This window comes from Equus caballus, chromosome 22, assembly GCF_041296265.1.
Source record: "Equus caballus isolate H_3958 breed thoroughbred chromosome 22, TB-T2T, whole genome shotgun sequence".
Classification (NCBI taxonomy): Eukaryota; Metazoa; Chordata; class Mammalia; order Perissodactyla; family Equidae; genus Equus; species Equus caballus.
In genome coordinates this window covers 24,919,333-24,934,211 of record NC_091705.1, presented here as the reverse complement: position 1 = coordinate 24,934,211, position 14,879 = coordinate 24,919,333, and the positions used below count along the sequence as shown (strand labels likewise).

General features: G+C 47.6%; 1 protein-coding gene across 2 annotated transcripts; it reads right to left on the bottom strand.

Annotated features, from left to right (window-relative positions):
• Window positions 1-1,011: 1,011 nt before the first annotated feature.
• LOC111769981 (BPI fold-containing family A member 2-like) lies at window positions 1,012-10,929 on the bottom strand. 2 transcript variants are annotated; one of them, XM_023626347.2, is made up of 9 exons: window positions 10,808-10,929; window positions 9,841-10,012; window positions 7,991-8,135; window positions 7,230-7,337; window positions 6,125-6,277; window positions 3,886-3,967; window positions 2,781-2,844; window positions 1,838-1,919; window positions 1,012-1,206 (listed from the first exon to the last, which is right to left on the bottom strand). In XM_023626347.2, exons 2-8 carry the CDS (start codon window positions 9,995-9,997, stop codon window positions 1,879-1,881), a joined length of 750 nt encoding a protein of 249 aa, XP_023482115.2. In that variant the 5' UTR covers window positions 9,998-10,012; window positions 10,808-10,929; the 3' UTR covers window positions 1,012-1,206; window positions 1,838-1,878. The 2 variants fall into 2 exon arrangements, with proteins under 2 accessions (XP_023482115.2, XP_023482116.2); XM_023626348.2 differs by having other exon boundaries at window positions 10,801-10,856.
• Between the last annotated feature and the right edge of the window lie 3,950 nt (window positions 10,930-14,879).

The following is a 14,879-nucleotide window of genomic DNA, read 5'->3' as shown; positions in this document are numbered from 1 at the left end:
CTGAGGGCCTGCACGTGGGGGAGGAGGGCCAGCCTCGAGAGGACCTGATTTGTCCTGGGAAGGAGAAAGTGGGGCCTGCTGGGGGCCTGGGAGAGGAGACCAAAGGGCCTGGGAGCTGGAATGTCACCTCTCTGAGCAAGGGGTCCCGTAGCCATGGGACCAACTCCTGGCGCCACCACTTGCACACTGTGTGACCTTGATGAGTCACTATACCTCTGTGAGCCTCAGTTTCCTCATCTGTCAAACGGAGACAACAGTGGTGTCTCCTGGCACAGGGGTGTGGGGAGGAATTAACGAGGTAGCATGTGCCAGCAAAGCAGCCCTCCGTGATGGTGGTGGTGTTGGCATAAGGAGCGTGAGGTTGCCTCGGCCACAGCCTGGGGGGGTGAACCGAGTTCTGGGGCATGGGTGGAGGGGCCTCGGGCAGAGGGAGGAGCTGGTATCCATGGGGCAGCACCATGGCAGGTGGCTGTACAGGCCGTCAGGGCTGGCAATGGGTGGGATGGGTGAGCCCTGGGGGCTGGAGGCCGTGGGTGCTCTCACATGCTGCTCGAAGAGGGAGCCTGACCCTTCAGAGGGCATGGAGGGGTGGGCTGGCATACAGCCGCATCACCCTACTCCTGAGTCCGGTCAGATCAGATGCCCCCTGATCCTCCACAGGGCTCTCAGAGTCCCTGGAGGGGAATGGAAGAAAGCACCAGGTGGAGCTGTCCCCAGAAGGTGACTGTCCTATTCCCGCTGCCTGCCTGGTCCAGAACAGGTGCTCACTAGATACCCACTAAATGTGCGTGGGGACGAGTCAAGTGTTCTGTCACTGCCACAGACTGGCTGTGTGACCCTGCATCAGTTTCTTGCCGTCTCTGTGCCTCAGTGCCCCATTTGTCAAACAAGAAGGTGGGGCTGAAGAGTCCCAAATGTGCCTTCCAGCTCTGGATCCATGTCTCTGCCACCCTGGTGGCATAACCCCTCACCCCCAAATCCCGAAGGAAGGAATGCAAACAGGCCCCTCAGGAGAGTGCAGAAATGGACTTTTATTGCTGGGGGTGGAAAGTATCTAGCTTAGATGCCGCCATCCCGACTGTGAGGAGAAGGAGTATCTGAGAGGTGTCCTTGTGGCTGGGCTCAGACTTTCACTCCAGTTGGATGGTGTCACCTTTCCAGGGGGAGACGCTGCAAGGGAACGAGGTCAAGCCACCGGGAAGCAATCTGGAAGAGGCCACAGGGGGTTAGGGCGTTGACAGTAATGGCCGACCTTACAGCAGCACCCGCCACTCATCAGACACCTCACTGCCCCAGCACTTTCCCACAGCACCCTGCAGGCCTAAGGCCTTGCAGAGGGGACTGGCACCGTTGGTTTGGGCCCTTTCTCTGGCACCTGGCACTGACCCATTCTCCCCCTCCCCCCTCCCTCACCTTAGGAACAACGGCAGATGGGAAAACACTGATCAGAGGCCAAGACTGGAGCCAGGTTGAGGGCTCAGTATATGATCAGGATCGTGGGTCAGTCTGAGATCAGGGTCAGGGCTCAATCCGTGACCAATGTCCTCACTCAGTCAATAACTGGGGTCAAAGCTCCAGTCTGTGACTAGGATCTAGGCTCAGTCTAGGGCCAGGATCAGGGCTCAGTCTGGGCATATAATTAAGGCTCAGGGCTCAGAGTGTGAGCAGGATCAGGGCTCAGCCTGGGGCCAGGGTCAGGGTCAGTCTATGACCAAGATCAGGGCTCAGTCTGCTGCTAGACAAAGAAGAGAAGTCAAGCTTTGCTCCAACTTCACCGCAGGCCCCTATGGAGCAGCCCATCTTCCCTTGGTGCGGGGCCCAGAGCCCAGCTCCTTACCAGCAAGTGGGCAGCACAGCAATCCTCCTCACCCGCCCTCTTCAGAAGTCTAACGGCAGCTGGACCCCCTGCTCAAGTTTACCTGAAGAGACAAAATCAGCAGCAGGACTCAGTCTCCACTGCTGGAAACCAGACCCCAACGGCTGTCACGCCCCAGTGGGCCAGTCTGACCGCCATGGGACCTCAGGCATGTCACACCTCCTCTCTGAGCCTCAGTTTGTTCATCTGTAAGATGGGTATAACAGTACCCACCCCACAGGATTGTTGCAAGGATCCAATGAGACGGTGTACACGGAGCACAGAGTAATTGCCCAAGGAACTGGACCTACTGGATGGCTGTTTTGCAGAAGGGCCATCTCCAGGACCTCGACACCTTCACTTACTGCAGCAGCCCCAGCAACTCCAGCCACGCCTGAGACCCAAAGGCCAAAGAAAGTCCCCAGGGGTTGGAGGAGAAGCCACAGCTCCTCATAAGAAGGAAACGACAAGGGATGGAATCTTTTAGCCATGCCCACTGGGTATTAGGCTCTTTGTGCTTTTTTTCATCCACTCTTTAGGCCCACAATGTTTGCAATCCCCTTTCACCAGGGAGGAAACTGAGGCTTGGAGAGGCGGAGCCACCTGACCGAGGCCCCACAGTTGCTAGGCAGCAGACCCAGGCTTTGAACCAGATCTGGCCCATCTTCTTTCTCACATCATTCTGCCCGGCAGATTCTGCGTGTTGAACAACGGATGACGGTGGGGGGGCTCCTGAGGCCCACAGAACCCTTCAGTTCTGCAGGGACCCCTCCACCCACACTCTCCCAACTTGCTCAGGATGCTGGGTCCTTCTGTTTCTCCAGGGTTCCCTGACCAGACAGCCCGTGGGGCAGGTGCAGAGCTGCATGCCTGCCCTTGGAAGGCTGCAGAGGGAATGTCCCCACATCCCCAGGCTGTGACTTACTGATGAGGTCATCAAAAGAACTTATATCCAGGCTGTGGAGGAAGACGCGGATCAATGGGCACGCCTGAAGAGGGGAGAGGGAGAGAGGGAGGGAGGGAGGGAGAGGAGGAGAGCCGGACGGAAGAAGGAAGAAGGAAAATCATTATCAGCTGGGAACAAACTGCCTGCCACCCACACAGATGCTGATTACTTGGGACCTTAGGACCTTTGGCCCTTAGGATTCTAAAACAATGGAAACCTAGAAGTCCAAAAATCTGAGAACCATGAGATGCTCAAATCCTAAAACCTTAGAACATCAGAATCCTAGAACTTTAAGAATCTAGAGTGTTAACACCCCAGAACCCTACACTCTTAGAAACCTTGAACTTTGGCACCCTGGAATTTGAGAGTCAAATGGAGCCCTGGGAAATGTAGAACAGTGTTTACCACGATTTTGGGTGCATACAATTTCCTGCGGATCTCAACAGATCTGGGTGGGGCCTGCGATTCTGCATTTCTAGCAAGTGTCCAGCTGAGGCTGGCAGGAGGGCCACGCTTTGAGTAGCAGGCCTCCGGTTCCATGACTCACAGAGCCACCTGGAGGATTTTTTTTTTTTTGTAAACCTAGGTTCCCAGCCGCCTTCCAGAATGACTAATGTAGGCTCTCTGGAACTTTGGGCACCTGGTACATATGGTTTTGTACGATGCACAGATGATGAAAACTATAGGACAGTGTTTATTTTTTAATTACTTATATGATAAGTGATATTAGTTTTCTATTTATGGTAAGGACATAAAGTTTCCTTTTTAAAAATAAAGGCATTTAAATAAATTTAATTAAGTAAAATTGTGTTGATTAAAGAAAAATCTTAGCTAACAAGGCATATTGGTAGTACACGGATATGGCAAATGGTTCAAATTTGGAACTCAGAGATTTCAGCTAACGTCAGGCCTCTCCCCAACAGACCACTCCCCTAAGCAAAGGGGGGCCACTTCTGGCTGACAGCCCAAAGTTTGCATCACAGAAGGAAAGGTGCCCAGAGATTACAGTTTGGCCTGTGGATGCTACACTTGCCACCCTCCCCCTGCCGCCAGGGCTCTGGGACCCCAGGAGTGAAGGACTCACTTGTCTCTGCACCAGGGAGGACACAGCCTTGCTCAGGACGCCGGTCAAGGAGTCCACAACTCTGGAGACCAGTTCACTGCGGCTGGAAAAGAGAGGGAAATGATAAAACCTGGTCAGGCGGGCAGAGCTGCCAAGCAGTAGGGGTGCGGAGAGGGTGGGAGATGGTGGAGCACCCAGAAGTCAGATAAACCTCAGGGGCATTGACTCTCTAACCAGAGACAGGGCCTCTATCCAAAGGAAACGTCACTTAGAACCCCACATCTGAGCAGCAGCTCACCCCAGTACCTAAGAGAGTCTCATCACAACCCTGAGACTTCATTCATTCATTCAACACATATTAATAGAGCATCAGCAATGAACCAGGCACAGAGTTAGGCCCTGGGGACACAGGGATAAGCAAAGCACCAGCATCTCCTAATCTGGTACCTAAACATTAAACAAGTCTTGCTCAGGCTTTCAGCGTAACCATCACCTCCTCAGGGAAGCCCTCCCTGGCTGCTCACCTAAGGGATGTCTTTGTATCATAGTGTCCTGGTAAGCATACTGCTCTGCCCAGACTCCTAGAAATCTGACATTTTCCCTGAGGGCTCTTAGACGGACTCAATGCTCGCCCATCTACCTTTCCCTCAGGACAATAAGCTCCACGAGAACAGGGTCCTTGTCTGTTGTCACCCATAAATTCTCCAGAGCTCAGAATGGTGGCACGATGTGCCAGAGCTCTGCCTGGCACAATGCAGATGCTCAATACGTTTTTGGTTGAAATAATGAATGAAGTAACATGCAATTAAATATATAGTGACACCTTGTGACAAGTACACTGAAGGGCAAGAGTAGACTCTCAGGAGAGAGAATGGGAGGAGTCGTGCTTCAGGCCCTGAAGGATGAGAAGCACATTGAGGTGGGAGCGCGGAGAAGGTGGTCTTGGTGCCAGAATAGCCATGCACAGGTCTTGAGGTGGGAAAGAACTCGTCCAAAGCACAGAACAAAGGCCAGTTTGTCTGGAGCAGAGTAGCAAGAGGAGAGTGTGGGTGTGTGAGGGGTGCCAGGACAAGCAGAGCCCAGCTGGGCATGGGGAGGGCTTGGGACTTCATCCTAAGCAGGAAGAAAAGGCCCAAGACGACCGAGAGCAGCAGAGTGGAATGTCATCTTAGAGATGTGGACTCTGAGACCCAGAGTGGCGGGAGGAGTTCCCATGCTCAGCAGGGCTCAGGCCTCTGAACTTGTGTCCCAGCCTTTCCGACTAACATCAGGCTGTGTTGCCTTTCTTTGGTTTTAGGGGGTACTTAGGCAGCCTCTGATCGGGCCTCTTGGTGGGGGGAGGGTAGAGTGACCTCTGCCCATGGCCATCAGGACTGAGAGCCCAGGACCCAGCCTCGTCCCCCTCCAAGTCCACCTGCCCCAGCCCCGAGCTTCCAGACCTCTTCTCCACTCCCACCATCACCAGGGTCACCCTTTCTCTCTCCACGCTCTTCACTGGGCCAAACCTGCCCTTTCGAGAACACAGTTTAAGATGTAGATTTTTTGGATTAACAGAGATCAATAATTTAAATGGAAAGGATTAAATTTTCATCATCTTATTTCAGGAATTTTCCAGTGGGTGGAGGATGGTCTGGGGACAATTTGCAACTATAGAGACCACGGCAGGGGTAAGTATTTACTCCTCCTCTCCCCTCTCAACTGGAGGCAAGAAGGTAAATACAATTTTTATCATCACTGCTATTATTGGAAGACGTCACATAATGATAAAGGGATCGATTCTTCAAGAAGACGTAACAATCCTAAACGTGCATGCACCTAACAACAGAGCTTCAAGACACACGAAGCAAAACTGATAGAGCTGAAAGGTGAAATAGGAAATTCACGATTGTGGTTGGAGAGGTCAACACTCCTGAGTCAGTAATGGGAAGAACAGGCAGGCAGGAAGTCAGCATGGATATTTGTATGTGCCAGGGTCTATGCTAAACACTTGCATTTTCTCATTTGGTCAGTTCAGCAGCCTACGAGTAGGTATTTTTATCATTCTCAGTTTGCGGATGTGAAAACCGAGCCTCAGAGAGGTTAAGTTGGTTACAAAGTCACAAGTCAGTGGTCAAAGGTGGTATTTGAATCAAGGTCTGTCTGACTCAGAGCCTGAACTCTTTTTCACCACATTGTGCCACCTCCCAGCTATAGGATTAGGGCTGAAATCAGGGGTCCTTGACTCTCACAGCCCAGCTCTGTTGAGATGGATGAGCCTTACTTGTCCAGCAAGGTGAGTGAGATGCTGGCTGAGTCGTCGCTGCATTCTCCTAGGACCACTGAAGGGAGGCCAGTCTGGGCATCAGTTTCAACTCTGACATCAGTCTGGAGTTCCAAGGAACCCTTCAGGTCGACGACCTGGCCAATGACAGGCCTGCAGGAAATAAGATTCACAGTTAACGGAAGTCGAGAAGGCCCTTCACGTTGTCTACTCAAGTTCTTTTACTGTGTGGACATTTTCCAGGATGTCATTGGATAATGTTAACATTGTATTACAACAATAATGTTAACATTATATTCCTCACGGGATTTATATAGTTACATCGGTGGCTTCTTCTCCTGGCCATGTGGGTTTGGTTCATATGAAATTTTTACACAGCATCACACTAATTAAAATAATAATCATAAACCTTTATTGAGCACAAATTATGTTAGGCACTTTAAAAAAGTATCTTTCCTGGATTAATCCATCTAATCATTACAGCAATCCCATGAGGGAAAAATACTACTATTATCTCTATTTTCAGAATGAGGGAATGTTGGTATAGAGAGTTTAAGCAACTATTCCAGGATCTCTTGGCTAATGAATGATGGAATCATAGTGTATTTAATTATAAAGAGTCTTTTACACATGCTCGTTTTCCTATTTATCTACCTCTTTTAAAATAACTAAAATACTTCAAAATTATATTTTTCACACATGCCCTTTATTATACACTGTTCACTACTATATACATTCATCTGTAATGGTCCTGGTTATTTAAACAGAATCTTGATAGATGAAACAATGCTGGAGGAAATTTTGCCAAAGGGTAGTAAACGCTCATGTATTCTCAATTTTTCAAATATTACAGGTAGATAAATGTTATGATTTCAAAAGTCTAGGTAATGGAGGATTCTTTTAAGAGAGACTTGTTTATGGCCAAAGTTCACTAGAACACTTTAAGGGTTAGGATTTTAGAGCTGGAAAGGCCCCCTCACATACAGATTGGGAGACTGAGGCTCACACCCAGACGCCAGCGTGGAACAGTGCCTGATTCCAGGTTGGAGACCCATCAGCCATGCTGCCCTGCTTCTCCCAGGACCCAGATTCTCACGATACTCACAGGGACACGCTGGCGGTACAGGTGATGGGGATCCTCAGGGTGGCACCTTGGCCATCAGGGGCCAGTTCAGCTTTGAGGTCCTGGATGTTGCCGTTACTGATTTTCAACCTGCGCAAAACCCACAATTCACCTTTGTCGTTGTTCATGGCAACCATGTGCTGAGCACTTCTCCATGCCAATATCATGCTGAGCATCGGGGCCCCACCAACCTTGCCTTCGCTGGTCTCCACCACAGCCCTGCTCAGAGATTTGATTCTCTCCACGTTATGGCACGACAGACTGAGGCTCAAACAGACGTGATTTCCCCCGAAGACTCCAAGAGGGAATAAGTGCCCAAGTCACAATCCGAACCCAGAACTGTTTGACTCCAAAACTCCATGTGTGGGGCCAGCTATGTGGTATGAATTCCAGTTTCCTCTCTCCCGTGGGGAGTCGGACTTTTATCCTTAGCCATATTTTGAGAAGAAAAGTCTTATTCCTTGGAAAAGGAAGTTCAGGTGGAGGTGGATGGAAGAGAACTTTTGCCCTGATCCTGAAATTACAAAGTGTGGAAGCCCAAACCCACGAGATGCCCAGATTGGGCCTGCAGCCCTGCCTGTAATTTACGCAAGGTCTGGGGACCCTGGCCTCAGACTACCTTGGTTCTGTGGGGACGGACAATGTTTGTCCACCTCTCTGTATTTGATCTTAAAATTACCTCTCCAAAAATATGTATTTTCTTTTCTTGGAGCAAAGATCTTCTCCATGAAGCCCCAACTCACCCCAAAGAACCATCCACAGTTGGCAAGATCTTAGAAAGGGTATTTTCCACCAACTTCTCAGCTTCCTGGAACTTCTGCTTGGCTTGTTGCCAAATCTCGGAATCCTGAATTGTCTTCAAGTCACCCTTCACTTTCTGGAAGACACCTGACAAAAACGATTGCTATTTAGTGTTATGTACACTGATGAAGCAGCCACTATGCGCCAGGTACTAGATAAGACTATTTGCCTGTTATTCTACTTAATCTTCATAATAACTCAATGAGGTAGGTATTGATATTATCTGCATTTTACAGATGAGTAAATAAAGTACTGAAAGGTTAAGAAATGTGCCTAAAGTCACACAGCCAGAGAGCCCTCATTCCTTCCATGCTGCCTTGATACTTATAATATATATGCAGCATTCATCAAGATAGCAATCAATCAACTGACCAGGCAATTGATAATGATTGTACTCCAGCTTCTAGTAGTGACTCAGAGGTCTATTTCTCTAAACGAGATGTCCACACTAATTTGAAAAACCAGGTCAAAAAAAATGAAGAAATATTAAGAAATGGAAAACCTAGAATCAAGAAAGAAAATATGGCTCCAACACATGAAAGTGGCAAATGGGAGTCCCAAGATGAAAACTTTGTAGCTGGCCCAGAGGGCAATAATTCATATAGGAGCAGGAGGACAGAGTGTCCTACTGGGAGGTCTCCAGAGAATAAAGGGGTTAGATAGAATAAATGATGGGAAAGTAGAATGGTGCATATAAAGGGAACTAAGGATAAGTCTGTAGAAAATAATTCAAGTGAGAAACAACAAGGCAATTACTAACTCAAGGAAAAACAAAAGACTGTACAAGAAAAGATATGTAATTTCAGTACTGCAACCTGGCTCTTCAGCAAACAGTATCTATCTGGTTATAATGATGCAGGCAGAGAATGCCAATTTAAATAAAACTATATCTGGTCCTATAACTTGTTGGATGACCTTGATCCAGACACTTCTGTTTCTGAGCTCACTTTTCTCAGCAGTGAAATTAGAAAGTGGATCCCTTCTGTATCTTTGAAGGTTGCCTAAGACCTGGCAAGGCTTGAAAGGCAGCCATTCACAGAAGTTACTTCCTCCTATAAAGAATGGTGGTTAGTGTGCTGTTAATATTTCCAGAAAATGAAAAGAAAGACTAGTTCTTTCAATAAATCTGAATAAAAGGGAGATATCACTAAACATAAAAGTAGGTAGCTAAATTTATAGCAACCTGGGCTAGGTAGGATTAATTTCCAAGGAGTTAATACAAATCAATAAGAAAATTAAACAACCCAATAGAAGAACGTGCTGATAATATGAACAAAATATTTAAGTTAAAGTATGTAAATGGATAATAAAATATGAAAAAGTGAGTAGATTCTTTCATAATTAGAGACATGTAAAGTGAAATGAATTACGATCTTTCACCTATAAGACTGGCAAAACATTTAACTTGTCCATACCAGTGCTGTCAAGGGAGTGGAAAGAAAGGTACTCTCACAGACTGTTTGGGAAAATGTTAATATGGGGATTATTTTTCCACATCTACTAGAACTTAAAATGGGCACACCTTTTGAACTTTTGAAATCTCACTTTTAGGAAATTATCCTGTGCGTATATTGAAAAAAGTTTACCATGATATAATATGTAAAAGGATATTCATTTAAGCATTGCTTGTTTCTGGAAAAATAATAAGCAAGTCAGCCAGGAGCTGAATAGCCACATTTCCCAGTAAACAATCCATAAAGGGTAGTCCCTGGTGGCAGCCTCTGGTAATGCAGGCGTAGTGATTAGGAGGCAGGCTCCTGGCTGCCACTCCTTATTGCCCTTGTTGACTCACCTTCAAGCGCCTTGTCAATGGTCTCAGCTCCTTTCTCAAGATCGGGTTTCAGCTTGTTGAAAACATTGTCTAATTTGCCGCGAAGATCCTCAAGAAAAGATGCTGAGGTCCCAGCGAGCAGGCCGCATAAGAGAAGAAGTTTCCAAAGCTGAAACATCTTTTGTCCTGGCAACTGGTCAGTCAGAGGAGGAGCAGGAGGGAGAATTACCCAGAGAGAAAAAGAATCTTTGACGAGCACCCATCACTCTTACACTTAACCTTCCTTTAAGATAGATGTGGTTACCTCCTGTTTTACAGCTGGGCAGCCACAGTCAGAAAGCTAGAGCAACTTGCCCAGAGGCACACAGGTGATGAGCGGAGGAGCTGGGATTTGAAAAGTCACACTTGACTGCAAGTCCATGCTTTTTTCCCAAAGTTCCTTTGCACAGGCTGGCTTCTCTGCCTGGAACATCTTTCCTCTTCTTCAAATTTTTACCTAAGTCACTTCTTACTGACTCTCCGGTTTCAGTAAGACATCATGCCCTCTGTGAAGGCCACTCCAGGCCCCTCCCAGAGTCTAGGCTAGGGGGTCCCACCCCACCATCTTGCTGCCTTCATTCTCTGATCAGAGTCCTGGGTACCAATTACCTGACGACTTGTCTGCCCCTCCCAGCAGGCTGTGAACTCCTTAGAGGAGGAACTATGACTTATTTCACTGTTGAATCCCCAGACCCCAGTAAAAAGCCTACACCCAGTACAGTGAGACAAATAAATGTTTGCTGAATAAAAATATGAATAAATGGGCAGCACATCATGATTCTGCATTGCTCATCAGTTTGGCGCTTCTCTTAATATAATTTCTCTACCTCTTAATTTGCTATATTCAGAATATTAGCTAATCCAAGCAGAACCATCCCTCTGCCTCTTGCTTCCAAAGCCTTCTGAAGACCACTGTGTGGGGGGTCATAGGGGGAAACCCACCACTCACAGGCTTGGAGGAGGATGCTCACGACTCCTTGCTCCCTTGCGCAGTCTCCTAGGGTTCTGCTGGTGGCGGTGGCCCTTAATATAGTGGCGACCAGATGGGATGCTGCCGTCAGAAGAAAGCCCTAGTTCCAGAGCCATCCAAAGAGACTCCAAAGTAAATAATTCCTGTCCAGGATGAGCAGAGAGACTTCCAAGCTAAAGGTCACCCAGGATGCTTGAATTGGAATGAACAGATAATGGGGAAGACTTTCTGCCAAGACTAAGACCAGGTTCTTGTGGAGCCCCCAGCTGCCAAGATGGTAGCCATTGTGGATGGGGGTTGGAATGAAGACTGAGAATGGATGAATTGGAGAATGTTCTGGTAAGAGGACCATAGTGATCATCCAGCCTAATTCTGTCATAATTCGGAAACTGAGGCTCAGAGAGGGGAAGCAACCAGCCAGAGGTGACCCAGCAAGACAGGGACAGAGACGGGGCCAGAACTGTGGCCCACAGAGAGTCAGGGTCAGCTACCAGAGAGGTCATTCTGACCTCTGTGTGTCTGAGTGTTCTACACCATCTCTCACGGTGGAGCTAGACTTAGTGTGAAAGTTTGCAAGGATGAGGAGCTCACTACCGCCCCCCTCCCAGCCTGCCTGCTCCATCCAGTGGCAGAGAGTTCCTCCTGAGGGTGAACAAAATCTGCCTCCACGTCACTCCATGTGTGGTCAACAGTGAGGCCCAGAAAGGTTAAGCACCTTGCCTGAGGCTGCACAGCCAGTATCAGGAGACACACCCCTAGGCGCATCTCAGGTCTCCCTCTGCACATTTGCCTCCATCTGCTCTACTCTCAGTGCAGCAGTCACAGGGGTCTCGCTCAGCTTAAACCCGACGTCCTACCATGGCCCATGGGACCATGACACTGGAGCCTGTGTCATCTGCTCACTGCCAAAACCAAACATCTCTTACCTCTCCCTCCAGGATCCCTACCCATCTTCCTTCTGTTCCAGAAGAATGCCCACCCCTTTCCTGCCTTGAGGCTCTGCACAGGCCATTCTCTCTGTCCAGGACTCCCCTCCCCGGGTGTCCCCAGCTCTCAACATCTCCTCAGAACCTCACTTACCACCCACCTGAGGTGGCCCCTCCCCATTGTCCCCTACTTCAGCTCCTTGCTGGCTTCTTTCATAGAAAGTCATCATAATTTGATACTTTAATTCTCTGCCCTCAGCAAATAGTTAACCACCCTGTGCTCTGTGGCTGTCCTCATAAGTGGGTCCCTACGACCCCGACCTGTCTTTAGAATGCTCCATGCTTCTCTCTGGAGCATCCTATAAAGCCAGCCACTACCTGGGAAGGTGGCAAGGGCCCCCTCACCAGAGAGGCTCAGAAATTGGACTAGATGACTGCTCAGCTCCTGTGTTACATGATGTGACTGTGAGCCGTGATTCTAAATTTCCCTGGTCTAGGTTTCAAAGACCGCTGCTGCACATGTTTATGATTCTTCCCCTCAAGCTTTCTTTCTCCCTGAGTCCAGCTGCCCTACGTGGATATCTTTCCCCCCAGGCTGCCTGTCTCTTCCCTTTCCTCACCCTCTCCTCCTTCCAAGACCCCCACCTCACCTGCTGTGGAACCACAGGGGCTACTGCTGGGGGGGGTTCCTCAGCATGGACCACACGAGGACAAAGTCAGCTTCTCCCACTGGCATCAGCCACCCTACACAGCTGAGCCCTGAGGTGACATAAATCGGAAGCTCTTATCCCCTGGCAGTGGGTCTGGGGAAGTGGCACAAGGAGGGGAGCCAAGCAGAGGATCTGCCCCGTCACAGGCAGCTCAAAGGCCCTGCTTCCTATGAGCCATATTCTCAGGGTCGCCCACCCTTCTGCAGCCTCGCAGGCCCAGCTTAGGTGAGAACAGGACTTGACCACACCCTCAAGGGAACCCCAAGTCTGGTCTACACCAGGCTAAATCCACCAAAGTGGGGAGAGGCCAGGCTCCCCTCCTTCCTCAGGTGCTCTGGATGGTACTCCTGACAGTGTATGGAACTCTGGAACACGCACATGCATGTTTGTACACACACACGTGCATGTGTACACATGAACAAGACAGCACAAGCTAGACTCATAGGAAGAAAACAGCGACATCTTCCTACCTACAATGAGGAGAACTTTTTACAGAATTGATGCGGTCTAAGCAAGCTGAGGAGTGGAGAGAAAAATTTCTTGGACTCTCAAGATCTGGTGGTAGTGCTTTTTTATTCAGAGAATAGCATGGGGGCAGGACCCATGGGCAGTAAGAGCTTCAATGTGTTGAGGGTAGAGCTAAATTTATAAGGCATAGATATGTGAGTTATTTTTTACCAGACAAGAGAAAGATCATGTAAAAAGTCACTAAAATGGTACCAGTGCAGGTGGGGTCTGGTTATTGTGTGGTCATATAACTTTAGATATGAATCAGGTCACATAGATCGGCATGTAGGCCAGGACATCTGGGTCTTCTCTCCTTGGAGCAACCTTGATTCACTTCATACAATCCCCCCTGAACCCATTTGGCCCTGAAATTCTTTGCAGATGTGGACAATGGTCAACCTTCTGTAACTCCTTCCAGCTGTATAAGGTCGTAGAGCTGTCCCTAAATGGGGGCCATAGGAGTATAAGCAAGAAGTTCAGTGGACTGGAAGGTTGCACCCATGGAGTCCAAGGCAGACAAGGTATACAGGTCCCCTGGAGATGAGAGAATCACTTGGTGAGAAGTGGTCCAGGGGACAAAACTTTGTTGGCCATGTGGAAGACAAACAGTGAAATAGACAACAAATTATAATAAGAAATATAAGCAAGATGATTAACCCAATGAATAAAGCTCTGATAGCAGTCCAGAGACCTGACTAGCAGTCCAGCCAGTCATTTAGGGGCAGGGTAGGGTTGGACACAGACCAGTAGTAGGAGTGAGCCTAATATAGTCATCCCAAATTTGATATAGTCCATCCTGTGTGTATCGATAGGCTGGGGACTTTACCTTAGGAACTCGTTGTTTATGATCCACCTGTGACCATGCGAATCTAGTTACTATTTGGACAGCAGAGTTAAAGGAAAACGTTTGATTGTGGTCAGGGAGTTCCCAGGTATCAGAGACAGATGGCCACAAGGAAACCTTATGATTAGTAATAGATGAATGTTGTAGATGAGAAGAGCTAGAATCTAACATCCATGAATGTGTACTATAGCTTATACTGAAAGATAATTTTTCTCTCTAAAATCACCCTCATTTTTTTACAAAAGATAGCCAAATTAAGAGTAACTGGCTTGCAAAATAAGTGTAGTTTCAATAAAACTTGGCCCAATTATTTACGTAAGTGCAGCAAGGATAGCAATTGATCATATAGGCTCTTTTAAATCTGATTTGCTGGAACTTTTTATAAGGAATCTCTGATTAAACTTTAAAGGCCTCTAAAGGCCAGGAAAGCCAAGCCAAGGACTTCTCATTAGATTTTTCATGCAATCCCTACAGATTTGGGTGGATTCCTCTCTTCTCGAGGTCCCCCAAAATATTTCAAACTTCCAAGTGCCTGCCAGATAAGTGACCTTCCTTAAGGTAAGATTGTTGGAATCCCTGTAAACAAGGTACCAAGCCAATATTTCCAAGCGGCTTTATTCCAGAATGTCAACCTTTATTCCTCAAAGGCTGTATTGTCGAATCTGTGTCTGTATGTTCCTCTCAAATATGACATTCCAATCAAAGGCTTGGTTATATAATCAGTGTTCCCAAATGTGTCCTGTTATAAGGAAAACAGATTTCTATTGAACTTACGCAAATAACTATATTGCCATGAAAATAATCATACTCACTCATTCACTAAGTTTCCAAATTCTGGAGGGATCAGGTAGGGAGAAAAAGATAAATGTTTCAATTCTGCTCACAAAGGTATAATTTCACCAAATTGCTATAAGTAGTAGTTAGCATAAGAGAAAACAGAAAAAGTTTTCCTTAAATCTGATAAAACAAAGCATCAAAAAATCCACAATATTTCAAATAAAAGTCATAAAAATTATAATCATCCTAATCAGTTCATTCAGTCCTGTGTAATCAATTCTGTATCT

What these genes read in the sequence shown, in the direction of transcription:
- LOC111769981 (XM_023626347.2), bottom strand. Translation starts at nt 9,997, where the DNA reads ATGTTTCAGCTTTGGAAACTTCTTCTCTTATGCGGCCTGCTCGCTGGG. An exon ending in CATTGACAAGGCGCTTGAAG is followed by an intron (nt 8,136 to 9,840) that starts GTGAGTCAACAA and finishes CGTTTTTGTCAG; the next exon opens with GTGTCTTCCAGAAAGTGAAG. An exon ending in CCTCCCTGGTGCAGAGACAA is followed by an intron (nt 2,845 to 3,885) that starts GTGAGTCCTTCA and finishes TCCCCTCTTCAG; the next exon opens with GCGTGCCCATTGATCCGCGT.